At 46.1% G+C, this 26473-nt stretch overlaps 2 protein-coding genes across 13 annotated transcripts in view; one reads left to right on the top strand and one right to left on the bottom strand.

The window, feature by feature from the left end:
- Positions 1–9931, bottom strand: part of LOC306659734 (acyl-CoA desaturase 1-like) — a 182132-nt gene extending 172201 nt beyond the window's left edge. For both annotated transcript variants that reach the window (XR_013763403.1, XM_079137458.1), the window contains exons 1-5: positions 9719–9931; positions 8961–9243; positions 5945–6075; positions 4142–4347; positions 2480–2712 (exon numbers count right to left, since the gene is read on the bottom strand). Coding sequence is in view for 1 of the 2 variants with exons in the window: in XM_079137458.1 (XP_078993584.1) it covers positions 2480–2712; positions 4142–4347; positions 5945–6075; positions 8961–9243; positions 9719–9742 (877 nt within the window). In the remaining variant the exon portion in view is untranslated. The remainder of the gene's footprint in view (positions 1–2479; positions 2713–4141; positions 4348–5944; positions 6076–8960; positions 9244–9718) is intronic.
- The window catches only part of LOC306659736 (uncharacterized protein), a 143022-nt gene that overhangs the window by 95670 nt on the left and 20879 nt on the right, over positions 1–26473 (top strand). For 3 of the 11 annotated variants that reach the window (XR_013763405.1, XR_013763407.1, XR_013763409.1), the window contains exons 4-5: positions 19321–19445; positions 23341–24821. Coding sequence is in view for 3 of the 11 variants with exons in the window: in XM_079137461.1 (XP_078993587.1) it covers positions 10429–10893; positions 23341–23538 (663 nt within the window). In the remaining 8 variants the exon portion in view is untranslated. Of the gene's footprint in view, positions 1–5895; positions 5993–6967; positions 7013–10167; positions 10894–19320; positions 19446–23340; positions 24822–26473 lie in introns of those variants that run through there. The other 8 variants (XR_013763406.1, XR_013763408.1, XR_013763410.1 and 5 more) reach the window with 7 other exon arrangements.

Below are 26473 nucleotides of genomic sequence, written 5' to 3'. Positions count from 1 at the left end.
CTCAGTGGATTGCTGTTCTCATCTTTGCAACCTCTTACAAAGCAGGGTGCCACAAAACCCTGAGAAAGCTGCTGTTGCTGACTGAATGGATGAGCCCTGTGACTTCTACTTAAATAGATGCCTTCAGGGTCATCTTAAGCAGTGAGTCAAGAGGCTGTGGTCACCCATGGCTGTCCGGGAGCCTTTGTGATAGGGAGTTTCTATTGGAGGATAAGAAAGAAGATAGTACTGCTAAGGAAGGATTTTACATTGGGAAAATACCAGAGTACCCATAAGTACTGGCCTAAAACCCCACAGACACTTTGCCTATGTGCATGTGTTGAGGTGAAGAGGGGACAGTACAGAGGAAGAACCTGTAGCTACGCTGCTAACAAGGTGAGTAAGCCACCTTGCCTCACCTCACTGGTGTCTATGTAAGGGTGGGAAATTCCAGTAGAATGGGTGGCAACAGCCAAAAGCAGGAGAAAAGGAGGCCCAGCCAAAGGCCAGAGCTCCCATAACTATGGCTGGTTCACAGTAGGCTGATCTGGGTTCTAATTACCTGTATTTTGACCCTGAAGTGAAAAAATAGAATCACTCTGAAAATACTTAAGAGATTTCCTGTAACCACTGAGATTCTAGAAATCCTGGGAATGCTTTACTTTGCTAGAGGAAAAAAATCAAAGAAATTCTGGATTCAGGACAATTTCTCTATTGGGTAAAAAACCAATTCTGGAAGAACTCTTTTTTTCCAAATCAATTCTGGTACTAATGACACGGACCCTTATCAGATTTGGGGAAAAAAAAAAAAAAAAAAGCTAAAAAGAGAGGTTTATTTATTAGCTAGTATAAAAATAGAATGGCAATGTTATGAACTAGCAAGTGAAGGAATTCTGCCAGGCCAATTACTCCATCCAGGGCATCTCAAAGCTCAAAGTATGCACTACCTCTGTACACAGGGTTGACCACCCTGTGAACTGGGAAGCAGAGTGTGGGGTGGGGCATGGTATGCCAAGACTCAGAGTTCTGATAGAAGATTGCTAACTTCCACATGTGGTTTCAGAGCAAGCCCTCAATAGGCCTAAAGGTGTTAGATTTTAAAAGGGATCAGACATACAGATAGAGAAGAAAGAGGAAATGGGAGAAGAGGGTCAATGGGACACAACTGGGACAAATAAGAGATAGCCCAAGGAAGGCTCTAGGGGAAAGTCACCTTCATTAGAGAAAAGATGAACATGTGACCATGTGGGGAGATAATTCCAGAAGCAAAGGGATTAGAATGGCAGGAGAGTTAGAAGAGAGCAAAGGGTAAAGTGGGGAGGCCAAAAGAGCAGGTTTAGAGTTCTATTTACAATTATGGGACACATCTCAGTTTAGGTTATTACATTTCTATGATTTGTATATCATAGGTCATTTATTTCAAATGTGGGTCAAAGTAAGAACATGCACAATGGTAGAAGGTGCCTGGAAGGAGGACAGAGATGTATAGATGCAAAAAAAAAAAAAAAACACCCAAAGAAATACTTTTTATAATTATAGTCCTGGAAATTACAGAGACCTGTGAGTACGGTGTCTATAAAAGTGTCTGTTACTGGATGAAAAATAGGTCTGATCACTGATTTAAAAAAAAATGGCTATGAGGTTTGCACTGGGAAAACTAACTTGAGGCCTTGGTCAAAGTCTATATGCACTTAGAATGAAGGACAGGAAAAAGTAGAGTCAGATGGTAGAACTCTGTTTCCTTTCATTCTGCTAATTGGGACTGGAATTATAGACAGCATAAAATTCAGGAACAGTGAACATCAGATCAGGAAGCAAAAAATTGTAATCAAACTTTGCTTTCCTGGAGGATTCCCACTGCATATGGGAAAAGGGAGTTCCTAACATACAGAAGAACAGAAGACAGAAAAATAAAGGACATAAGGAGAGAGGGTGGCAGGTAGGGACACAGGCCACCAATACATGCATTGATTCGCCCCATGTTGGCATCACCAAATAATAAGATATGGCCCACACTTGAAAGGTAGGGCATATCCAAGTACAGTGGAAAGATAAAAAATACTCTGTGGCATAGAGTTTTTTGAATTAAATTATAATTATTCCACATTTTAAATGGACATTTAAATATAAGACACTGGGCTTCTAAGTCATGCAGATGTCTCTAATTTTCTCTTTATGCATTCTCTGCCTCAAATAAGACTACAGACCTATAAAAGATGACTAGAGTAAAAATTCAATGGGGCTCAATGTAGGTAGGATTTAGAGATTGTTTACAACTTAAAATCAAAAGCAGCATTATTTTTCACCCTTTCCATTTTACCTAAGAATTGTTGTTGCACTCCGAAAGGAATTTCCCAGTGTCTTGCCCTTAGTACTATACTGAAAAAACTGAGCTACAAAGTGGTCATAAAAATAGGTCATTTGGGTTCCTCCAGCTCCTAGCCAAATATTCTGATCAGAAAACCACTAGATGTAGTCACACTACTGTCTTATGACTTACCCACAGCTCCCAGGGAAACCAGGATGTTCTCCCGAGAGTCAATGTTCTTGTCATAGGGGCGGTATCCATAGAGGTGGGCAGCACTGTTCACTAGCCAAGTGGCATTGAGCACTATGGCATATCGCAGAAAAGAGGCAATGTACAAGCTGTGTGTAAAAGTTTCACCCCAACAATACCAGGGCACCAGTGTGGGCAGGACGAAGCACGTGAGCAGGATAGCAGGCTTGTAGTACCTACATTGAGAGATCCCACAATGAGTCAGTGGAGGGCTGTCATGCCTACTTGGATTGTCCACTCTCACTGGACTGGGCTGTCCTTCCTCCTATGCTAGGAATACAGAGTATCAGAAAAGAGCATGAGGGAATAGGGTGGAAAAACTTTTCAACACATAGTGTTATCCCAGTCTTTAGATGAGGCAATGTGATGTGTTTATGACTTTCCTAAGACTGCCTTGCTGGGAACCAGTGAACAAATATGGAAACACCTGTCTCCTGACTTGAAATTCATTGTGCATTTTCATGAGACCATAAGGCCACATTGGTCAAACAGGTGAGCATCAAATCTCAAACTTATCAGCCCAGTTCTGCTGCTTGGGCTGTTGTCCATCCACCTTTGGGATCCTTCCTTTTGCCACAGTGGGCTAGTGTCATGCTTTCTAGCTACCCCCTGCCCCCCCCCCAAAAATTCTTTGCTCTACTTATCCCTCAGAAGGCACACTGAGCATCCTTGATCACCTGCAGGTCTCCGTCCTTTCAGAAGCCCAGTCCCATACTCTTCACGGCTATGAAAGCCAGGCCATTAATATTTCAAGGGAGTGGATTACCTACCTCCCTTCAGCAGTCACATTTTTGACTTGTATGTCACTGACATTCCCTGCCTCCAACTCCTTTCCATCGCTACCACTGCTTCTCTAGCACGGGTCCTTGCTACTGTCTAACCTGTGTCCCTGCCTCTTGTCTTTCTGGTCAGTGGTAACTTTCACCTGTCCTGACAGCAGTTTCTCTGAAGCACACACTTGACTGTGCCACATGACTGCAAAGGAGATGATTAGAGGTTCCCTGTTGCCCACTGAATAAAGTCCTAAATCTACAACTAGGACTGTAAAGGAACCACATGAGTCTCTGCAGTCCTTTTGCCTGACATCCTTCATGAATATGCTTGAGGCTTCTTTGCCTCATTCTGTCCTTTCTGTTTACATTGTCACTGCTCACTAATACTTGTGAAGATCTCTCATAACCACTTTCTTCTGTCCCCACTGAGCAATCTCCCTCCCTTTGCACCTCTCCATAGTATAGACAATATTCTGCCTTGTATAATGGTTATCCAGGTAGTTGACTTATCCTTTCAACCCCAAGAGGATATAAACTCCTTAAAAGAAAGGACTTAGCCACATTAATTTTTTTGTGTCCATGACTATCCCAGGTCAGTTACCATTTGCTACATTTAACAGGTTTCATTAAGATAGCTCAAAGAAAAAGGAACAGAGCAGTAAACTTTGACTGAGGACCTGTGGCATGTTAAATACTGAATTTTTAAATGAGTTTGAACTTACAAACCCAGTCAATCCTCAGCTTTTATTTTCTAAGACCTAAGGGAAAAGGTGGAGTCTCTAACTTCAGGTGTCCAGGGCCACGTCCCTAGCCCCATCCTCCCTTCACTCACCTCCTCTGGAACATCACCAGCTTCTCGGCTCTCAGGTCAGACAGGTCCAGCGTTGCTCCCTTCTCTTTGACAGCTGGGTGTTTGCGCACAAGCAGCCAACCCACGTGAGAGAAGAAGAAGCCTCGGCGGGAATTGTGAGGGTCAGCATCTGTTTCTGAGAACTTGTGGTGGGCGCGGTGATCTCGGGCCCACTCATAAACATCATTCTGGAGGGACAGAAGAGGAACACAGGCCTAAGGAGAGATGCCCTCCTGGGAGAAGTCCCATTCTTAAATGTCTGTAAAGAGTCTGTGGTTTTTGCCATGACCTCACACTGTCTGGCTCCACAAGAGGCATGGAAGGGCCTGCCCTCTTCTGTGCATTTGCTCTGAAGGTCAGGTGGAAAAGTAATTTACAGTACAGACCCAGGAACAGAACTGCTGCTTCCTGCAGGTTATATGGTGGGGAGAATTCAGGTAAACCACCATGCTCAAATAATTTCACTAGGAGAGAACAGTGCAATTCTTGTAGCAAGGAATGAGGCAAATGGTCCTCATGCTGCCTACTCTATGGGCTTCTATAGAAAGAATGAGGCAGGTGGCTTCAGACCCCGGGGTGCTGACCTGTGGGGAAAACTGCAGGGAGTTCTATCTTGATGTGTTTTCAAGTGGCAGCTTCAAGGGCAGCATGTAACTCATGACCATGACTGCATTTCCAAAGGAACTCTGGGTTCATCTGGGACTCTTCCAATTACTTCAAAAATGTTCCAGTGTGGGGCTGGGGTTGTGGCTCAGTGGTAGAGCACTTGCCTAGCATGCATGAGGCATTGGGTTTGATCCTCAGCACTACATATAAATAAATAAATTAATTAAATAAAGGTCCAATGTGTTTCTTCCTTTCTTTTGGCCCACAAAGAAAAAGATTGGGAACCTTGAAGGTGTAAGTTTCTAGGACAGAGATGATTTTCCAAATATGGTTTCATACCTTCAATATTGCCAAGAAAAACAGGACTAATTTGTTTTTTCTCTTCCTCTCAAGACCACATCACAAGCTATCCTGTGCCCATTGCTATAATGCAACCATATAGGAGTCATCTACCCCAATTCCATTCATTCTGTCTCTGTTATAAACTTGGGCCACAACCAACCTCAATAGCTGACTTAGCTACTGTAGAAATGGGGTCATGGTCATGAGTTACACACTGCCCTTGGGTGACAAGGTTGGTCCATCCAGCCTCTCAGTGACTCAGTTTCCTCATCTGTAAAAAGGAACTAAATAATAGCACCCATCTCCTAAGATGCATTAGGACTTAATGAGTTAATCTATGTTAAGTGGACAGCACAGTGCCCAGCATAGTCAATGCCATAAAAAATGTGTTCTTATTACCCAAGACAACAGAGTTTCTGAATATCTCAGACATTGTTCTCAAAGAAATTGTCCTGGGGTCTGAAGATTAGTCTCCCTAAACTAAGGGTTTTTTTTTTGTCCACTGTCTGCCCAGAAAACCAGACTTAGTGTGTAGCTTAAGTGATGTGACCCCATATGATAAACAATAAATGTCCACAACAGCCAGTGTGTGAGAACACAATGGTATCAAAAACTATCCTATACCTAGGGAGCCTTTCCTATTTACCCCCTACTTCCCTTCCTAGTGAGATATTCTGAAGTATTCCATATTTATCCTACACTTGAGGTGACCCCTGGAAACTTGAAAGGTCAGTGACTGTCCTGCTGAGGCTTCTCTCAGGGCATTGACATCCTCCATTTCACCCTAGGTCATCAACAGAGTGGAGATACAAAAGCTGAGCAGCACCAGCTTCTCACCTGGAACGCCATGGTGTTGGCGATGATCAGGAAGAGCCGCAGGGGCAGCCGCGCTTTGTAAGTTCGGTGGCTCCACAGGCGATGAGCTCCTGCTGTGATGCCCAGGCCACTGATTAAATAGCACACATAGGCTGCCAGGACAAGGTAATAGAGGAGTCACCAACAGGCATATTTGGGAAGGCATATCAAAGTAATTCTCCTTATACCAGTCATGTGCTCTTTAGGCTTTGGGTGAGTATCCACCTCACCTGAACCATACGGTTGCCTTGGCAGCCAAGGTCTTATGGCTTTTACTACTTGAAAAGCGACCATTACCTCATACCCTGTCCAGCTAGGAATGGAGACAAGTCAAGGATTCCCAGGAACTAAGGAGGCAGGATGGCAAGAGAGGAATAAAACTCTCACTACTATGCCACTGTCATTATCAAATGTAGGGGCAATATCCAAGGTCCTATCTTGTTTGATGTCCAGCTCACCTTCTCTAAGATATTCAGTGATGCACAATTACTCCTATAGAGCTTAGAACCCATGTACAAGGGTTTTCTGAAGATAACCACAGCAATCTGGGCACTGCTCACCTGGTAGAGCCTAAAGTCATAGTGGACACCTGGGGGGATGCAGAGCTGTGGTTGTGTACCAGCTGGTGAAAAACCTTTGAAATATTGTACCAGGCAGTGTGGCCCTGTCAGGGAAAGTCAGTGCTGCACACAGTCATGTATGCAGTGACTCAGACTTTACCACGAGTGTTAATATTCTCATATTCACAGCACACCTTCAGAGGGGTAGGTGTTAGTAACACACCACGTTGCAGGCAAGAGAATAGATGCTTTAGAGGGTGCCTGTTTATTGAGCATCACTAACAATGTATTGCCTCTACTTCCTCTAATTCTACAGGCTCACCAGGAGCCAGGTATGATCACTAATGGGGAAGTAGGCAGGTGTACCTATCACTTTCTAGGTTTAGCAGCTCTAGGCCACAGGGGATCAGGCCTCAGGAGAAACTGTTAACCATGTTTCATTCCTAGGAGCTGGAAACAATGGATCCTAACTTAGCAGGAGTTGAAAATGGTACGTATGGTAACAAAGTATCCTGTGTCCTTTTATAGCCAGAGATAGTTTCTTATAAAGCCCCCTTCTCTTCCCTCCCCTCCCATCTCCCCTGTGTCCTATCCTGTTCCTCCCACAGGGTTCTCAGGAAGAGTCCTAGGGATAGTGACTGTTCAAGGAAAGTACTGTCAACATTCTCTCTGAGCGGGACTGGAGGCTCCAGCTGATATTTGGCCTCTGGCCATGTGGTGATTGAGATCTGATATGTATCACCCATACCTAGAAAAACTACAGTGAGTCAGGGCCCTGTAATCACCAAAAGGAAAGAAAGGGCTTTAGCAAAGCAGAAGCACTCAACTGAGAGGCAACTGGGGTTATTTCATGGTGCAGATGACCCTGGCTCATTGGCTCCAAAAGCACATGCCTCCCATCATAATCAGAATTGCAACCAGAATCCAGGCACTCTGGTGCCTGTTCTATCCATACCTGTCAGTCTCTCAAGAAGGCTTAGTAAGTTAGATTCATTCCCTCTTCCCTAGGGGACTGTTAGTGTCCACATGGATGGTTAAGCAACATCTTGCAGCTTTGCCCTTTGGCCTCAGTGATTCCAAGGACATCTCCTCAATCCTGCCCTGAGTGCTCTTCCAGTCTACAGACACAGCAGGCTCTTGAAATAGCTGACTCAGGAGAAATGATGGAATGACACACAATGACCTAATACAATATGACCTTTCCAATCCTATAAACACAGTGTTGTTGCCACTTAGTAGCAGGTGATCCTAGAAAGGGAATCTTCTCAGTTCCATTTCTATGTGGCACTTAGAGCATAAGAAAGTTTAATAACCAAGACCAGATCTAGCCACCTCTAAGAGGCCTGGTGGGGACAGCCTAACACCTGGCCAACCAGCCCTTCTACATCACTACCCTGTCAGAAAGTTCCCCATACTTCTTTGTTCTAAAAACCTCTGGCTGTCTTCTGGAGATGGCATCCTGTTTCTCTACTTCTCAGAGAGCAGCAATTGGGCCCCTAGGTCTCTAGAGCTCCCTGCTCCTCCTTCCCAACTCAGGCTTCAGGGGCAGAGGTGAATCTACCTGCAAAGCACATGCATGGATCCAGGGGCTATCAAACCCAGGCATGAATCTCCAAAAAAGCTGAGCTAAGGGTAGGTCAGGGAAGAATTGGCAACCGTCTCCCTCATTATAGCAGCCTACAGAATAGGGAGGAGCAGGAATAGCAGCTGGTGTTAAAAGATGTTGGGTCCTTGACACTTTGTGGCCTCAGGTGAAAAGGGCAGGAACTGTCAGGGTGGAGAATGGAACACAAAGCATTTCTGAACATTATTTCATTCTAATACATACTGCTGACTGGCATGAGTTGTACCCAGACCTACCTGGAGTAACAGAGCAACACATCTGTGCAGCTTAGGTCATGGCCTTGTTATTCCTCCACTATGACACATCATCCTTGTCTGGCCAAGGGGTCAGGTCAAAATCTTTTTGTTGATAATCCCTTTATGCTCTTCCTTTTTTCATGATATCTCCTCAGCAGCTTTCCTTTCCTACAATCCTGGCTGTGCTTGGCATGCAGTCCAGGAGCTCTGGTCTAGCCCCAGGTTCCCAGTCACCCAAGCAGGAAGGGCAGGGACAGGGAGCCAGCTGACTCAAACAGAAAAGTTCTTTCAGGGGCAGCTGCTTCTGTGCCACACATCTCTCTATACTTCAAAGTCCCCTTCCCATGGTCTCAAGGCTTGCTCCCCAGCACCCATGTTAAGGGACACTCTAGAATTACATTTCAGCTCCCAATCTCACTAGGCTCTATTCCCAATCCAGTCAGTCTCTCAGGCAACCAAAGACACTTTACTGGCAAAACCTGGACCGAGAGGGGCCTCTGCTCTGTGGAAGATCCCGCCTTATTAAAATATCAGTGAGAAACCTGGAGTACCGTTTCAGAACAAGGGAAGCTGCTTACCCCAGAGCAAAGTGTAGAACTTGCTGGTGGGAGTCAGTATGACCCCATAAAGGGCTGCCAAGTGCAGCAGACCCATGAGGATGATGTTTCTCCAGACATATTCAAGCTTGGGCCTGGGGCCCTCTGCATCCTGATAGCTGGAGTCAAATATGTCATCTTTCATTTCAGGGCGGATGTCTTCTGCTGAGTAAAGGGCCATCTTCTCCAACTTCTGTCCCCCATCCTTTAGGCCCTCATTTGGAGGTGCTGTGATGGTGGTGGTAGTCACATAGGAGCTGGAGATCTGAAAAAAGAAATGGAGAATCAGGAGAACGCAGAGGCTGGGGCAGTAGAGGGCACTTGCTCTCTAACGCAGTGTGCAGTGGAGGCACAGATCCTGCCCCAGTGCCCAGGCTATGTGATGGTGGTATGTACCCTGAGATTGAATAGGGGGAAGTTTCCAGAAATTACAGATTAATTGGAGGTGAAATCTCAAGGTGAAGGAGCAGAAGGAGAGAGGAGGATAAACAACTCACACCCCTAGCAACATGCAAAGGAAATCCCACGTATACAGGCACCAGCAGGACCGAGTTTTTAAAGCTCAAGAACCAAGAGTTATGGAATCAATCCTCCGGAATGCAACACACACCCCGCCCTCAACCGAGGGCAGCAGAACTCTGGAAAGACGGCTGTTTCCTCATAGAAGTTAACTAGTCGCCTAGAAGTCCCATTCTGCGCTGGCCAAGGCGCGGGACTGAGGCCACTTCTGGGACGCTCACCTCCTGCAGCATGTGGGCAGGCATCCTGGCTCTAGGGTGCTGGGATCACTCTCCCAGGGCTGAGGCTGCGGAGCGAATTTGGCTCCGCCAAAACTGAGGGTGAACTTCGGCTCTGGGGGCCGGCTTGTGCGGGGCGATCGGTGGAGCTGCGCTTGGAACACCTCTCTGCTGTTGCACGTGGATGGCTGTGCAGACCCGACCCGCTGTGCGCGGAGCTCCCCGGGCTCGGAATTTAAAGGGTAGAGCTGGCCTAGGGCGACCGTGTCCCGTATTTCCTCAAAACTCTTTAATCTGCTGCCAACAAGGAGCAAAGTGAGCAGAGCTGCCTGGCCGACACAGCCCCGCGTGGAAAAAAGGGCGGGAGAGGGGAGGGGACAGAAAGTCGAGTAGCTCCACCAGCAGATACAGCGTAGGGATGCTGCAAACTCCAACACCACGTCGTCCCTGCCCCAGCCTCTGGGAAATGCTAATGAGGGCTCCCGTAACTTCTGGCCTGTCATTGGCCAAAGGGAATTTGGTGCCACCTCGTCCTGCCATTCCCATTGGCTGGACGCAATCTGCTGTTCCCTTTGCTGCCAACTCCTCGCTCCCCTCCCCTCCTTTTCTCCTTCTCCACTTCTCCAAGTTCCTTGGCCTCGGTCCACACCCGCGACTTCGGGTGCACCCGGGACGTTTCTCTCTGGAAGGAGAGGACTTGGTTCGGCACTGGGATGGGTTACCGGTCCTCTGCTCACAACGAATGGTTGGCACTGCTAAAATTGCACTGGGAACAGTGTGGGAAGCCACGGTGGCCCCCAACACTCAACTCCATCCTGTCTTCTCCTCCCAGACGCGTGGGAGAGGAGACTTGGCTTTCATCCGGGAGTACCCCAGAGAGGTCCGCGGTGCTGTCCGCGGTGCAGTACGCCTCCTACCCTGGAAGGTCGGGCCTGACGCTTGGGCGAACAATGGCTCTGCCAGGTCCCCCAGCTCCAGGATACTATAACCCGAGACCTCCCAGAACTCTGGTCACACGTGCAGACTCGCACGGATCTGTGTGCCTGCATGACCGCACCCCGCTCAGTCAGCGGGCACATTCTGCAGGGAACGTCCACCGCCAGACATCAGTGGACAATCCCGTCCCTCTCCCTACGCCTCCTGAATGCGTGCGGTTTGGAGATTCTTCTGATTGTCAGGTTGGAATTTTTGAGTCTTCTACATGGAAAAAGGCAGGAAGCACAGACAGGTGTTTGCGCCCAGCAGTAAGGCAATGGACTAGAGGGTTCAAGGAGTTCCTGGAGAGGGGGAAACGCAGGACAAATGGGGTCCTTGACTTACCTGTTGGAAAGAATTCCAGTCCGCTCCAGTTAGAGACAGACAGATTTATTTAGGAAACTAGATACACATTCAAGAGAGACAGTAGGCTATCTCAAGAGAGAGATGCCCTTTCAAGTAAAGGAAGGAATACACACTCAAGGGAGAATGTGGGACATCCTTAGAGCGACAGATGCTTTTAGGGTTCTCAGGTTCTTCTTTTAAAGGATATTTGTGAGGGGTGGGCATGGGAAGATCCATGAAGATGACATCAATCTGGTGATCACAAGGATGTTTATGGTCTTTCTTGAGGTCTTTAGGCTGATGTAGTCTTCATTATCTTATTAGTAGATAGTCATTGGAAAGCATATTACAGGTTTCTTTAAAAAAAATTTTTTTAGTTGTAGATAGACATGATACCTTTATTTTACTTATTTGTTTTAATGTGATGCTGAGGATTGAACTCAGTGCCTCACATGGGCCAGACAAGTCATCTACCACTGAGCTACAACCCCAGTCCTAGGTTTGTTAAAATATCAAGTCTCTCTCTCTCTCTCTCTCTCTCTCTCTCTCTCTCTCTCTCTCTCTCTCTCTCTCTCTCTCTCTCTCTCTCTCTCTCTCTTCCTCTCTCCCTCTCTCTCTCCTTTTGGCCCCCTCTCCCTCTCTGTGTGTGTACTGGGAGTTGAACCTGAGGTGCTTTCCCACTGAGCTGTATCCCCAGCTGTTTTTATTTTGAGACAGGATCTCATTAAGTTGTTTAGGGACTCACTAAGTTGCTGAGGTTGGCTTTGAACCTGTGATCCTCCTGCTTCAGCCTCCCAAGTTGCTGGATTCCAGGTGTGGGCCACCATGCCCAGATTAAATCTCTTTTTGCTTTATCTTTTGCATGGGCTAACTAACAGTGCACAAGGTAATTTTTATAAGTGGGTGAATTTATGGTAATTCTAAGATTTAAAAATTTCCCAGGACTGGAAAGGCATGTGCAACTTCAAATTTAAAGTACATTTCTTTGTTCTTCTTTTATGTGTCCTTTCTTCCTACTTTTTATTTCTTCTACCTCAATATGTGGAATAAAAGTAGAGAGCAGGTATCGAAAGAACCCTGTAAGCCAATTCACAAGAGTCATTTTGATTAACGACCTCACTGTGAACCTGTGAGGTGGATACTGCATTCATTTTAAAGAGGAGGAACATGAGATGGAGAGATCAAATGATGTGCCTGCCATTGCAGCAGTCTCCTTGTGTAGCTAGGTGGTGGAGCTAGGATACTGAGCACCAAAATGTGATGCTAGAGTCCTAGGATTCTGTTGCCCTGGGACTTTACAGTGCTCTAACCTCACAGACCCTTCCATCAGGACATAATTTCAGGGTCTGTCAAGCCCTACCAGGAGAGCTTGGAGCCAGGTGGACTCTGCACTCACCCAGGCTGCTTCCAAGCCTAGGTCTCCCCATTGCTGTCCCATCCTCTTCTGAGAAGAAGAGGAGCTAAGGAGTTCTGTGCAATGACTGGATTCTCAGGAAAAGAGGCACCTGGGATTGCCTGGGAGCAGGATAGAGCTCTGCCCTCTGGTCTCAGAGGCAGGCCAACTCTCTGACCAGTGACCAGGCACCTCCATTCCATTCCTGGCTCCCTGGCCAGTGGGAAGGTGCTGAATGAGCCCAGGTGATCTCAGAGATGGGAGCTCATGTGGTGGTGGCTCAGAAGTGTCGTGTGGAATCCAAGTCCACCTGTGCTGTTCCTCTTCAGGTTCTCTCAGCAGTGTCAGCTCTGCTAAATTCCTTTGCCAGCTGCAGGTTTGCACTTTGTCTAATCCATGAGGGCCGATAAAACAAACTAACATAGACTGGATGACAACAGAAAAGTAATTCTCACAGTTCTGGAAAGTGGAAGTCTAGATCAAAGCCCCAGCAGATTGATGTCTGATGAGGATTTGCCTCCTGGTAACAGAGAGCCTTCTTCACATGGGGAAGGTGTAAGATTAGTCTTTGGGGTCTCTTTTTGTAACGACACTTATGTCATTTATGGGGGCTCCACCCTCATGACCTAATCACCTACCAAGCCTCCACTCAAAATACTCTCACATGTGGGATTAGGTTTCAGTGTACGGATTGGGGGTGGAGGGCAATAGCAGTTAGTGTATGGCACTCTTACAAGGGGAAGATTCAAGATTTTAGGGTGTCCTTGGCTGTACCAGAAGATGGCTCTCCCTTTGAGACCAATTTTCTGTATATTTGACAGTCAAAATATGTTTGACCCTCATTTCCTCCAGACACTGAACTTTATCAGGCAACAATGAGAAAAACCAGGATCCCCTGGAACCTGGATTCACTTAGCCTCTGGTTCACAGAACTGCTGGTTTCACTGTTTAGGATTGGTGAAGTTTCTTAGACCAACGGCTATGTCATTCATTTTGTGATAGAGGAAAAAAGAGGAGACCTGCCAAGACAATGTAGAACAGGAGTCCTGTATTTCTCTCCAAAGACAGGCTGCCATCCTGTGGAGAAAGCTCTGGACATCTAGAAAAGGTCTGAGTTAGGGAGAGTGAGTTTTAGGAAGAAGTCAGAGCCCATTTTGACATTGATGACCAAGCCAGAATGGTTACTGGTTTGTCCTGTGTGTATCATGTGTCTGTCACTGTGTCACCCACTACTTTGGATCCTCAGAAGTTCACCCCTGCCCACAAAATAAGGTTACGTGGTAGTAGTAATGTTATGGGGGAAGCGTGAGGCTTGGCATAAGGAAATATTATGTTAGTGTCAAATTAGAACTTATGATCACGAATTGTTTACAATAGAATTTATGACTCAGTTGATAAGTGTTTTAGTGTAGAAGTGAAAAGTACAGAATATGCTTGGGAGATGGAGATTGGTGCTATAAGTATTCCTGTTTGAAAAGGGTACAAGATACTGTGACAGTTATAAATTTTCATTTTGATTCTTCAACTCAAGAGAACAACAACAAAAACAGCTATCTTAAGTAAGTTGTCAGTGGCAAGAATGAATAGAAATCAATCTCCTTCAGGCCTTCTCAAGTCTGACATGAATTGTTCATAAGCATTTCAGGATTGGGAGTGCAACTCTATGCTTGGAAAACATTCTCACACCACCATATCTCTGGTGTTGTGACACTTCAGCACGGAAGTACTGAGGTACCTTTACTCGACATAGCACATGATCCAGTGACACTACTGACGCAGAGGAATAGTTTATTGCTGTTTTGTACAGGATTTTAATGGTAACCTCAGCCACACTTGTGGCTAGGCAAGCACTCCACCACTGAGCTACATTTCCAGCCCCTGAATATTTTCATTTGATTTTTCTAACCATGGATTTGTTTCCCTTTCCAGCAGAGATCTCCTCCACTTTTGAGGCTCGGGTGTGCTATACCTCTCAAGTGACAATGATCAAACCAGCACTCTGACTTGGATTCTAAATTTGTTTCCTAATCAGGGGTCCTAGATCAGCAAAAGGAACAAATTGTCCCCCAAATTACGATTAACAGCTTCTCTATATAAAGAACTCTTATAGATTGACAAACATAACTAAAGCTCAAAATGATGAAAAAGGCAAAGGAACTGAATAGGCACTTTGTAAAGAGAAGAGATATGGGTGGTATACAACCACTTAGCAAATGTTGAACTTGACTAATTATTTTTTAAAAATTTCAGTGATAAGTGATTGATCCCAAATAAAGACTTGACAATGTTCAATATTGTGGAGGATGAGACAAACATTCTTTAAAATGCTGGTAGCAGGACAAATTGATTCACAAACATATGTGCCACAACATTATTTATAATATTAAATAATAATGTAATAAATCACAATATTATAAATGATAAACAAAAATGATAGATTAGGATTTAGCTATACTTATATTATAATATATTGGACATGTGTATATCTACATATCATATATATATATATATAAAACATACTACATCAATAAAAATATTGTTCAATGGGCTGAGGGTATAGATCAGTGGTAGAGTTCTTGCTTAGCATGCCCTGGTTTTGATGCCCAGCACTACAAAAAGAATGTTGTTTAAGAAATATTTCTAATGACATTAGAATATGCTCATGGTAAAATGTTCACATATATTTATGTAAAAATATTTATTTTTGCTGTGATCTCAATAATGTAAGATATTACAATAGAAGAAAATAAAATGCCAGACTGAGGTACTGGTTCTGAAATTTACTGCGATGTCAGGTAATTTTTCTTTGTTCGGTGAGTTTCAATATTGTCACCTGTAAACAAAAACACTAATATTTGTTTCGGAAATTGTTACCAATATTAATGAGGTTTAAGTTTGTTAGTCCTGTATTGGACACATAGTAAGTTGCAAATATTATTCATTTATACCTACATTTCATTTTGTTTGCAAATGGCTTGTGTTTGTGCTCTTAATGTCCTTCTCCAGCCTTAATTCTCACTTTCCTCTTTGTATAACTTGTTACCTTCATCAAACTGCACTTACACAGATTCCTATACTTGATCTTAGTCACAAGTTCAAGAAGTAATTGTTGTCTAAACATACTTCTAAACTTTCCTTCTATTATAAAATTTCTTCCACTCCTTTCTTCCTATCAAAGTGTTACTCAATGATCAACAATTCCACTCTTAACTATATACCCAAGAGAAGGGAAAACAAATGTACACACACATATACACACAACACACACAACTTGTATATTAATACATAAGGAAGCTTTTTTCACACAGCCCAAAGTGGAACAGTGGAAATATCTATGCACTAATGGGTAAATTGGAAGAGGTGTATCCACACAATGGAATATTATTTAGCACTAAAAAAGAATGAAGTACTGGCACATGCTACAACATACATGAACCTGGAAAATAGAATGCTAAATGACAGAAGCCAGTTGCAAAGGACCATATAGTGCATGCTTCTTTTTATATGAAATGTCTAGGAATAAGCAAATTTATGGGGACATAAAGCAGACTAGTGGTTGTCCAGGGCCTGGATGGAATTAGTGGTGGTGGTGGAGATGACAGGTAAAGAATGTACCATTCTTTGGGGGGTAACAAAGAAGTTGTAAAATTGTGGATCAATCTTGCAAATACACTAAAAGTCATTAAAAGTGTGATTTAAATGGATAAATTGTATACTAAAGAAATTATCTCAAAATACCTTGTGAGCTACTGTCAAATCAGCCACTGTCATCCTGAGATCGTCAGCTTGCTCAAGTAAACAAGCACTCTGAGATACGTAGTTATGCAACCAGGGCCCACTATCTGTCCATCCACATTGCACGTGGCATTGAAGAATAGGGGACAGGAGGTCAGAACTACAGAAACCTGCCTTCATAACCCTGGGCCTATTGGGCTTTCCCATGGCAAAGGACAATGTGGGGAGGGAACATAGCAAGCCAGTCCTCTTGACCCAGTGTTAACCCCAGCCTGTTCTCTGGGCACAGAGAAAGGGGCAGGGCCCTCCTGGGATGTGGGCTCTTCCCTGTCCAATGGTCCTAGCTGAATCTCAGGCACCAGACAAACAGGAGATGGTACGAGTAGATTCCCTCTCCTCCTACCCAGGAAATAGGGCCCAGGATGACCTGCCTTTCTGCAGCCTATCTGAGCAACACTGGCTCTGGAGATGGGGACCCACTGCTAGGAGCACACAGTTCACTCATTCACAGAGTGTTTATGAACCACCCACAAGGGAAAGAACCAAGGTCCCAGGAGCTCCCCTTGGGCAGTTCTCATAGTGCATGACATGCTGATGGGACCTCACCACAGGGCTTTGTAGACTCCAGAGGAAAGACACAGGCCAGACCAGCCTGGGAGAAGCAGGGAAGAGATGCTGGTGAGAAATTGGAAGGGGCCATTGGCATTAGGTGTGAAGAGCAGATGTCAGGGCAGGGGCCCACAAGAGGGAAAGAGACTCTAACCTGACACTTCACAGATCAGGACCCTCAAACATGGCTCCTCCCAGGCCCCAGGCGTGAGGATGGTGCCACAGGTCCCCAGCTGGGCAGCCTGGATCAAGAAGAGGTCAATGCACTCTCTTGGCCTTTGTTCTACAGTAACCTCACCCGCACTGATGTCCACCCATGCTTTCCACTGACAGCACTCAGCTGGCCACAGAAGGGCTGCAAGGGCCAGAGGACAGCTGGCATTGTCCTAAACCCAAGCTTTCCAACCAGGAGTCCGAGTCTCCCCCATCTCGCCCCTCTGTGCCAAGGTATCCACCCGGGGACTGGAGTTGATTGCTCCTCCCTGTGCCCGCTGGAAGTCCATGCTACGCTCTGTGTGGAAGATGGAGCCAAAGCTCTGCTGCCACCCTGGGGAGCTCACAGGATTTCTAAGAGAAATGGGACAAGCACAATAGCAAACCACACAGGCCAGTATCTAACGGGCACAGAGTGTAGACACACCATATTAAATGGGTGGGAGTTCAGGGAAGGGAAAGAGGGGCCCTTCTCAAAGAGGACTGGGTAGGCAAGAGGATGGCCTTGAGGGCGCGCGATGCGGCAGTACTTTGAGCTTCTCTTTACATGCACTGTGCTGGGTGCTCTGACAATCTAGTAACATCTGCCCACGAATTACCCCCACTTTGCAAGGCTCAGCAAAGGTTGCTGGGCAGGAAATGCTATGGCAAGAATGTGCCAGAAACCTAATATCTGCCAGGTGTGTGCGGGACTTTGCATATTTTGTCTGGCAAGTAGCTCTTTCCAACCGCAGAACAAACATGCCATGCAGAGTCAGAAGGAGACTCGCTGTGCCCTGCTTTCTCCTGTGTCTGTCACCACCCTCCCCTCACCAGGGCCCCACTCCGGGCTGCAGACTCCCTGGAAACCTGGGCAGGTACAGTTTGGAAGGCTCACTGGCCACCTAGAGGCATCGTACTTCTACTCCATGGCCCCACTGCACCTTTCTCCCTCTCCCCCATTCCAGAGGGAAAAGGGGAATCCCAGGCAAGTCTTCAGCATTGCCCTTGGCATCCAAAGTATTAGTGACTGCAATCCTGGTGGATTTCCAAGTTTCTTTCTACTGATTCCCCACCAGGATTTAGCTGAATTCCCTTTCAAAACCCAAAGTTATTTCCTTTCACTTCCCAAGGGAACTCTGAATGTGCAATGTTATCTGGTCCAGACATGCTTTTGGAGAATCCTTGATTTTCTCATGTACTCCTTTCATGCAGCAACCCAGAGAGCCACCTAGCATTCATCTCCCTTCAGCTAAGAACCAGCAAGATGGGGAGGAGCCACGTCCAGAACCCCACACACAGCAGGCCCCTCAGTCCCACCTAAAATCTTGTCACCTCAAGAGCCTCACAGAGGCCCAAGGGAGAATAGGGACCTGTCAGTTCCCAGGACATGCCAGGCATCCAGCATTCCCTGTCCTCTAATATTTTTTTCACTACACTTCAACTTTCTCTAGTCAAGTGCCAATGTCTTCTTGATACCCCAGAATTACATGGACCTGTGGGCCACTTGGCTAAGCTTCAACTATCCAATGATGTAAGTTGGCCTTGGTGTCAGGGGAGGGTCACCTGAGAAAGAGGAAGCTGAGAGAAAAGATGGGGCTGATGCCAGTCAATTATCTTCCTGCCAGGACAGGCTGGTACCCAGGCCTGTGGATAGGGACTGAGCCAACAGACAGGTAACCCCATTACCCCTTCATGGTTTAGGACTATACACACAAAGGTGTCAAAGGCAAAGGAATGAAAGAACCAGGGCTTGCTTGGAGATAGAGTATCTGGATTCATTCAGAAGAGCAGGAACAGAGTCTCATTCAGGGGTGGGAGGAGCCTGTGAATAAGTCACTGGGAAGGATTGGGAGAACAGTGTGAGATCAGCACAGTAGGGGAGATGTGAGGGGTGAATCGTCTCCCCCAGAGGTTGGAACAGACATGGCACTTAGTAAAGAGTCTTGAGGATGGAGGCTGCCCCTTCTCCAAAGGAGGGCATAGAGGCCCTGAGGATGGGCCTCGTAGACTGTTCTGTATTGAGAAAATGATTGACCAGGAGCATTCATGTGGGCCCACACATCCCATGGCCTCTCCCAGCCCAGAATCAGCCAGGCCAATAATGGAGATTGGCAAGCCAATTCCTGTGATACACAGGACTCCCCTGGTGGCCTATTTTGTTTCCTTGAAGGTCTCACCAACCCTTTCCTGGGCTTTACTGCAGTCATTCACCCAATCTCCCCTCCCTTCCCCCATCTAGCTCTCTGAGGGTCAGCTGCACATCATGGCTGAGAGCCCTGGTCTAACTCAGCCCCCTCCCTCTGTTCTCTCAGTGTTTCCCTCACTGAAAGCCATGCCACTTGCCCATTCTCAGGTCTGCTTCTCAGAGGACCCAGCTTCACACCGAACTCTACCAGGCCTCTGGAATGATAATTCCTATGGATTAGAACCTGTTGACAGGAGCAGACATGAGCCTGCAGTGTTGCTCAGAGGAAGAGGGTAAGTAGCAGGAAAGAGCTGGGGAGAAACATGGTTCCAGGATTGGGACATTCTGAGTGCACAGCCCTTCAAACAATTTTGTGTTTTTCCTTCAGAAAAGAGCAGTCCCTTTGCACCGAGGGAGAGGGGGTGATTCTTCTGCTTCCACTTGGTGGTCCTGACTGATAAAGCACTTCCATGGTCTCTGCTGTACTGTGGTTCTGCTGGAGAGGGAAGGAGTGGAGAGTTTGATGATGTTTGGGGTCCTTTCCCTGGAGGAATCCCGACTTCCAAACTTGATGCTCAAACTTTTCTCCTTAAAATCAGCACCATAGTTTTACGTATGTATTACCCCCAAACAGCCCATCTGTTTTCAGACAATTTTTCATAAATTATAACTTTGATTCCATTACTGTTTAGAAATTATCTTTGTTCTTCTATTTCACAATGAGTCCAATGACTGGCATTTCAGGCCTTCCGTCTTTGCTCCCAACCCTTGTAGGAGACTCACTTCCTATTCTTCAGCCAAGGTGGAACTGACCTTCTGGAAAGCTCTGTAGTCTTCCTCACTGCCTGCCCTTGCTTGTGTTGCTTTTCCTGGATACAGAGAGGAAGCCAGTATCTTGTCCATGACAATCTTGATTCTGAAGACTGATTCAACCAGAAATTGTCTCTCTGATCCTCAGTTTCTTTGCCTGGATAGCAGAGATAATAAAAATCCACCCCAGAAGATCCTGTGAGAATTACCTATCCCATGCACTGTAAACCATCTGGCCTTTGGATAGTTAATAGATGGAAATTACTTTATTTTTGTTTCTTCAAACATTACCCACACTTCAAAGTCCACCTCAATGACCATTTCCTTCCAAATTCCCTTCCTGACTCTCCCACTTCCTGGCCCAATCTCTCTCCTTCCTCTGAACCACTGTTAGCTGCTGTCCCTCAAGCTGCTGTTCCCACACTAGTCACTCATTTCACCCATACTCCTCCCAGCTGGGATCTCCATGGAAGTGGCCATCAGTACAGTGTCTTGGTGCAATGAGGTGATAAGCAAACCTGCCACACTGTGGCTTCCAGGTCAAGGATGGAAGTGGAGAGCTGGTGCAGTGAAGACCAGCAGCCGGGAATTGCACTGAGTCTGGGATCAAAAAAGCACCTGTAATTACATCATCCAGAGTCAACCACTCCTAATTTCTAATTAGCTTTACTCTCTGGATTCATGTAAGTATAATATACACATAAAATTACTTTGTTACATTGTAGGTGTGAATTCCAGTATTTTCTACACAATTTGTGAGGACCATTTTTTCATGACATTAAATATCATCCATTAACGTTGCCATTTCTGCATATTTGCTCATCATATGAGTGTATCATAATTTATTTAATCTTTTTTTATCATTGGATATTTAGGTTTCCCTTTTCCAGCTTTAAAAGAAATTGTCATCAAAGATGCTCACAGAACTATCAGAATAGAGTCTTGGATTTGGTATTATGGGCTCAAGGGAATGAAATCAAAAAGCTCTTGCTTCTCAATTCACATCCAGGAAATTGTTACTTCTAGGTAGTTTCACCAGCTGCTCTAGCTGTTTACGAATGTCCATCTCTTTCCCAGGTTCTGAGGAGAAAACCCAGCTCAGGAATGGAAAGTGCTTGGCTCTGTGTTTGCAAGAATGGATGGGCGGCGGGGGTCACATTCCAGTGACCTCGTGGCTCCAGGTGCTGCGTTCAGGCTTTCTTGCGGCGTTGTAGGCATTGATCTTTGTTTCATCTTGTGACTTGGTCTGTTTCTCTGTGCTTATTAGCAGTAAAGTATTTTTGACTCTCAGAAAACCTTGTTTGCTGCAGGGATAAGAAGTGGGAAAAGAAGTAGAAATCATCATTCTACTCCAGTAGCAGCAGAAAGTGGCTCTCCTGTTGTGTATCCTCAGAGCTCCCAGTGGCTCTCTTTCACAGTGCTTTGGGTGACCCCAGGCCATGAATTACTTGTGTGAGTGTCTGTTACCTGACTGCCCCACCACAATGTAAGTTCCACCTGTAAGGCAGGGGCAGGTGGTCTTGCTTGTGGCTTTGTCTCTGGAGCTAAGCATCAGTGCATAGTTGGGCTGTGAATTCAGACTGTAGTGAGAATACCACCTGGAAGGATAGATGTCACATCCAGTCACAGGGCCATCAGAGGCTGGGACAATGAGGCGTCTTGGGTGACAATCCTGAGACCCTGAAATGGTGCTGGCAGAGTGCGTCCCAGGAAGATGTCCTGCAGCTTCAATCTGTCCTCTTCACAGGCTTTGGACACACAGGGGGTGTTGCACCAGGAGGTGGCGGGGGGTGTTGGTGAGTGGCTCTGCAAGAAAGAAGAATCGCCTTCTCTAGGGTGCTCTCCCCAGGCCCTGGGGACATTCCCTTTCTCTCTCAAGCCTTTCTTAAACCTCTGGTCCCCATGTCGTGAGTCTGCCTTTCTTTCTAGCCTGCATTTCAAATGTACATGGACCTCTTTGCATCCCCACTCCACTCAGTCTAACATCAAATCATCATTCTGCTTCTCTGCAGAAGCTGTAGGGAGAGCTGGCCATTCTAGCTGTGTCAGGTAGGAACTCTGTTTAGACGTGATAGTGCTGATGGACTGCTTGGGTGTTCATGAGCACATGGTATCTCACCACACTCAGCAGGGAGGCAGGATCATGGCCACAGAACAAGTTTCCATGGACTTAAGGAACTGAAGACCTACTTCCTTATTTCTGTTGCTGGCATCATCTGTCTCCCACCTTGGTTTGATTGGTTCCTTTCTCTGTGTAATCTTCCACAGAAGACATGGACAGATAGGTGTGGATATCTGGGAGAATCCTCTAGAATTGGAAAGGAAGCTGCAGATCTCATTCAAAAAGGATCCCTTTAAGGACATGAAAAATGCAAAATGTATTCAATAGGATTTGTGAATTAGGGGAGGTGATAGAAGAGAAGGAGAAGGACAAAGCATGTCATTTTGGGCTGTGGGGCTCTTCTAGCCTATTTTCTTTTTTTTCTTGGTTTCCTGGGTAGGGAGAGCTGCCACAGGACTTCATGAACCACCACTTCCCAGTGGGCATGGCTGGTTCATTTTGAGGTATCGAGCAGGGGTTTGTAGAAGTATTGCAGAGATAAACAGCCTGGTGTCTATTGCATAGAAACAGGTGGTAAAGATGGCCTTGGATGTACACCACTTGGATCTGTCTGCTTGGTCTGTTATGTTTGGAGCTATGAACTTTGGTATCCTGATTTTAGTCTTCTTTCTGCAGAGATGACTAGTGGTATGTTGATGAAACTCAGTCTTATGCCCAGGGTTCTTTCTTATGGACAATATATCTCCCATGTCTTCCATTAACACTCTGCCATAGTGAGACATGGTTACACTGGAGTGTGTCCTGTTGTCTGTGCTAATTGGGGTGAAGGGTTAAGAATGAATATGTAGAATACAGGAGGTGGTTTGAAGTTTGCTATTTCCTGCAGAAATTGGACTGTGCATCTCCCCAGGTTTCCTTTTCCTAGAATATGGAAGGGAACTTATCCCACATGGTTCTAGAGAACTTCTAGGAAGATGAACCATAAGTTTCCCTCCTTGGGACTCTGCTCTCTCTGAGCAATTGTCAGAATCTAGTGCAGCGGGTAACCCCGAAGAAGCTGGTTGGGATGGCCATGATATGAAAAGGAAGTGCACACGAGCTGCAGAAATAGTTGTCCTCCTCCGAGTGTCTACATGAGGATAGCATGTCACCAACTTATCACAGCAAAGGGATGGGACCAATTCACCAAGTGGGCTAATAGGCATCCTGTTGAAGGGGTGCCTTTGGTTCTGATGGGCCACAAGTTCTGTGAGGTCATTACAAAATCCTCCAGGAGGTGCTCTCATTCAAAGATTCCTTTCACTCTCTCTCTCCAGGTCTGTGGTCACCATTCTGTTCTGCTGGTCCCAGCTTCTGGAAAAGGAACTATAGATGTGGACAGTTCTGGACCTGTGTGCCCCCGACACAATTTCAACAGAGTCCTGGCGAAGGTTCTGCCTTACCATGAACTGCTCTGTGTGGACTGCCCAAGAATGGATCCTACGGGGAAAAATAAAAATCATTTTGTGTTTTAGAGAACGTAGTTTATAATGCTTTCTGCAGTTTGCTATTTTAGTCTTAACAATCCTTCAGCTCTTTAGGGAAGTTATCATTATGACACTTTGCAGATAGGTCAACTAGTCTCAAAAACAACTTGTCCAGAACCATATCACTGGTTAGTTACTGAGCCAACAGTCTAATTCAAAGACAGGTATTCAGTTCAAGTTCAAATTCAAGGCTCTTAGGTCCTGTCAATGTGGTCAGGAGGTTGCCTGAGCCTCTGGTTCCCTCTGTTGCCCATTTTAACAGGAAACGTCAAGTGCCTGCAGAGTCCAGAGGATGTGGAGAAGTACCGGACACAAAATCATCAGGAGATTCCACTTGATTACCACTGTACAACTTCTTGAGTAAGTTAGACATCATCAGAATGCAGAGGACCTGCTGAGATTTCTCAAGCCATGTTGCATAACCTGTGTCCTGGGGCCATGTGGGCTGATCCACACACTAAGGATGTGTGCAACACTGAGTGGAGAAAAGCAACAGGATGTGGCCCAGCTAAATAACCATGAATAAAGCAGTCTGGCCTGGCCTTGAATTCTCAACAGGGTGATTTGTCACATGATGAACCTCCCTGAGTTCATTCAAAGCACTGCTGATTACAGGCCTTCTCCAGAACTTCCAATTACCCAAAAGGAACCTCCTATTTCTTTCCCTGCTGCTCATAATCACATTGTTGGCTTCCTGTTTCTTCCCTCCGTCCCGAGGTCCAGTACTGCAAATCAGAGATGTCCTGGTGTTATTGTGGGGTGGGCAGCAGGTCCCCTTTCCTTCCCACAGAACTGATCTAACATGAAATGATTGGCACTGGTGCAGTTTCTCATCCTCTTCCCCCATGAAAAACAGGCACTTTGGAGTGCGTCTTACTGGCTGGTACAATGGAGCATGGGCACCAACCTATCTAGGAAGGTTCACTACCAGCTCCAGTCCAAGCTGGAAGTTTACCTCCTTTCTAGTGCTTGGGACTGAGGTAGAAGTTTCATGCATCCAACAACCACTTTTTGAATCCTGTTGTAGAAGTTGCACACCTAGAAGAGCACACTGAATTTTCAAGAGGCTCAGCACAGCCCTTAATCCCTTGTCTAGGATCAAGATCTCCTTATGGCAGACTCAGGGAATGCCCCCCACCCAGTCCGATGAAAGACAGGACCCCTTAGGACTAAGGCGTAACCACCTCTCAAGGGAAATAGAAGAGCCGAGTCAGCGCTTCGTCTTATGAGGTTTATAGCCATACCATAAAATTAGGAGTTAAAATGTGAACTAGGCTTCGAGGCTATGGGAGAGAGATAACATGCCTGGAGATGGGAGGCTGGGAACTCGGCTCAGTTTCTGAGACTGTGGTCTGCAGAAATCCCTGCTAAAGCTACACAAAGCAGGGTCTGCATTATTCTGAAGGTAATAATGTCAGAGACTTTGCCAGATGATAAGGGGCAACTCCAGACCGTGAGGGGCAAATGCCTACATATAATAGTCACCACAGTAACAACAGTTACATTTACCTTATTAGCATAGAAAGATGCTCACCCCTGTGTGCAGGTGTAAGACAGGAATGAGACACGTGTCACATGAAGAAGCATGATGGAGAAGAGCACACAAGCATGATGGAAGTCCCACCTCTACATGTCATGACATCAGGAGGCCCAGTTCTACCCACCCAGGGATGACATGAAAGCTATTCCCCTTTTATTCTTTCTTGGAGCCAGTCTCACCAGCTCCCTGTCATTGCTGTGACACCCTTCTGGCTTGAGCAGAGGTCCCTTATAAACCTTTGCCTGCCCTTAAATCTTTCTGAGTCCAGTGTTGGTTTCTACAACTCTGAATCCAAGAATCTGAATTTGCTTAACATTTATAGGTATAACAGTACTTGATTATATCCCTGTTGCTTTGAAACTTGCATGGTTTTTTTTTTCCCAACCTTTTCCCTGATCTTCTTTTCCCTGATCTTCTCATTCCCAATCTCTCCTCTCCAATCTTATTCCCTCTGAATCACCTTTATAAAAGATCTGGTTCCAACTGATGGGCAGAATCGCAGTCTTTGGGATAGGAGTCCCCTATGTTTCTCCTTTGCTAGCAAAGCAATAAACCTTCTTTTCCTTTTTCTCAAAACCATGTCCTCATTATTGGATTAGCATCAGGGACAAGGACTGACCTTTCAGCAACAAAGGAACACTCAATACTGGAGACTTTGATGTGGATGGAGACCCTGTCCCTTAAGATCTGAGGCAGGGGCTCCTCTTGTTATTATCCTTACCCTGGCTATCGGGGTGAGGAGGGGAGGTGCCCTCCTCCACTAATGAGCAGACAGTTCAAGGGGACACCTTGAAGGAGCCCACTGGCTGAGCCTGGTAGGGAGGCAGCACCTCTCAGTCTCGGTTCCTGGCTGTGTTAGCTTTTTGTCACTGTCAACAAAATCCTGACCAGAACGACCCAGGGGAGAAAAGTTTATTTTGGCTTAGAGTTTCAGAGATTAAGTCCCTGGTGGACCCACTGCATTGTCCTGGGCTCAAGGGGAGGCAGGAAGTCAAGGTGGAAGGGTATGGGGGAGGAGGTCTTCTCTGTTCCTGGCAGCCAAGAAGCAGAAAGGAGGGGAATGGAAGGGGCCTCAGAGAAGGTGAACCTTGGCAGGGCACACCCCAGTGAGCCACCTCCTCCAGGCATGCCCCACTTGCCTACAGTTACCCCCCAACCCATCCAAAGGAGGACGGACTGATTAGGTCACATCTCTCATACTTCAGTCTTTCCACCTCTGAACATTCCTACCTCAACACAGGAGCTTTGGGGACACCTCAGATCCCAACCATAACACCAACCTTGCTTCCCACCCTAATCCATGTCGGCCCTTTGAGGTGCTTTTGGTGGAAATTAGCTCAAAACCACAATGGATTCCAGCAGCCTCAGCTCCTCCCACTGCCC

Source organism: Sciurus vulgaris (genome assembly GCF_902686455.1).
Source record: "Sciurus vulgaris genome assembly, chromosome: 4".
Classification (NCBI taxonomy): domain Eukaryota; kingdom Metazoa; phylum Chordata; class Mammalia; order Rodentia; family Sciuridae; genus Sciurus; species Sciurus vulgaris.
The sequence above is the reverse complement of the archived record's forward strand: the minus strand, read 5'-3'. Positions and strand labels throughout refer to the sequence as shown.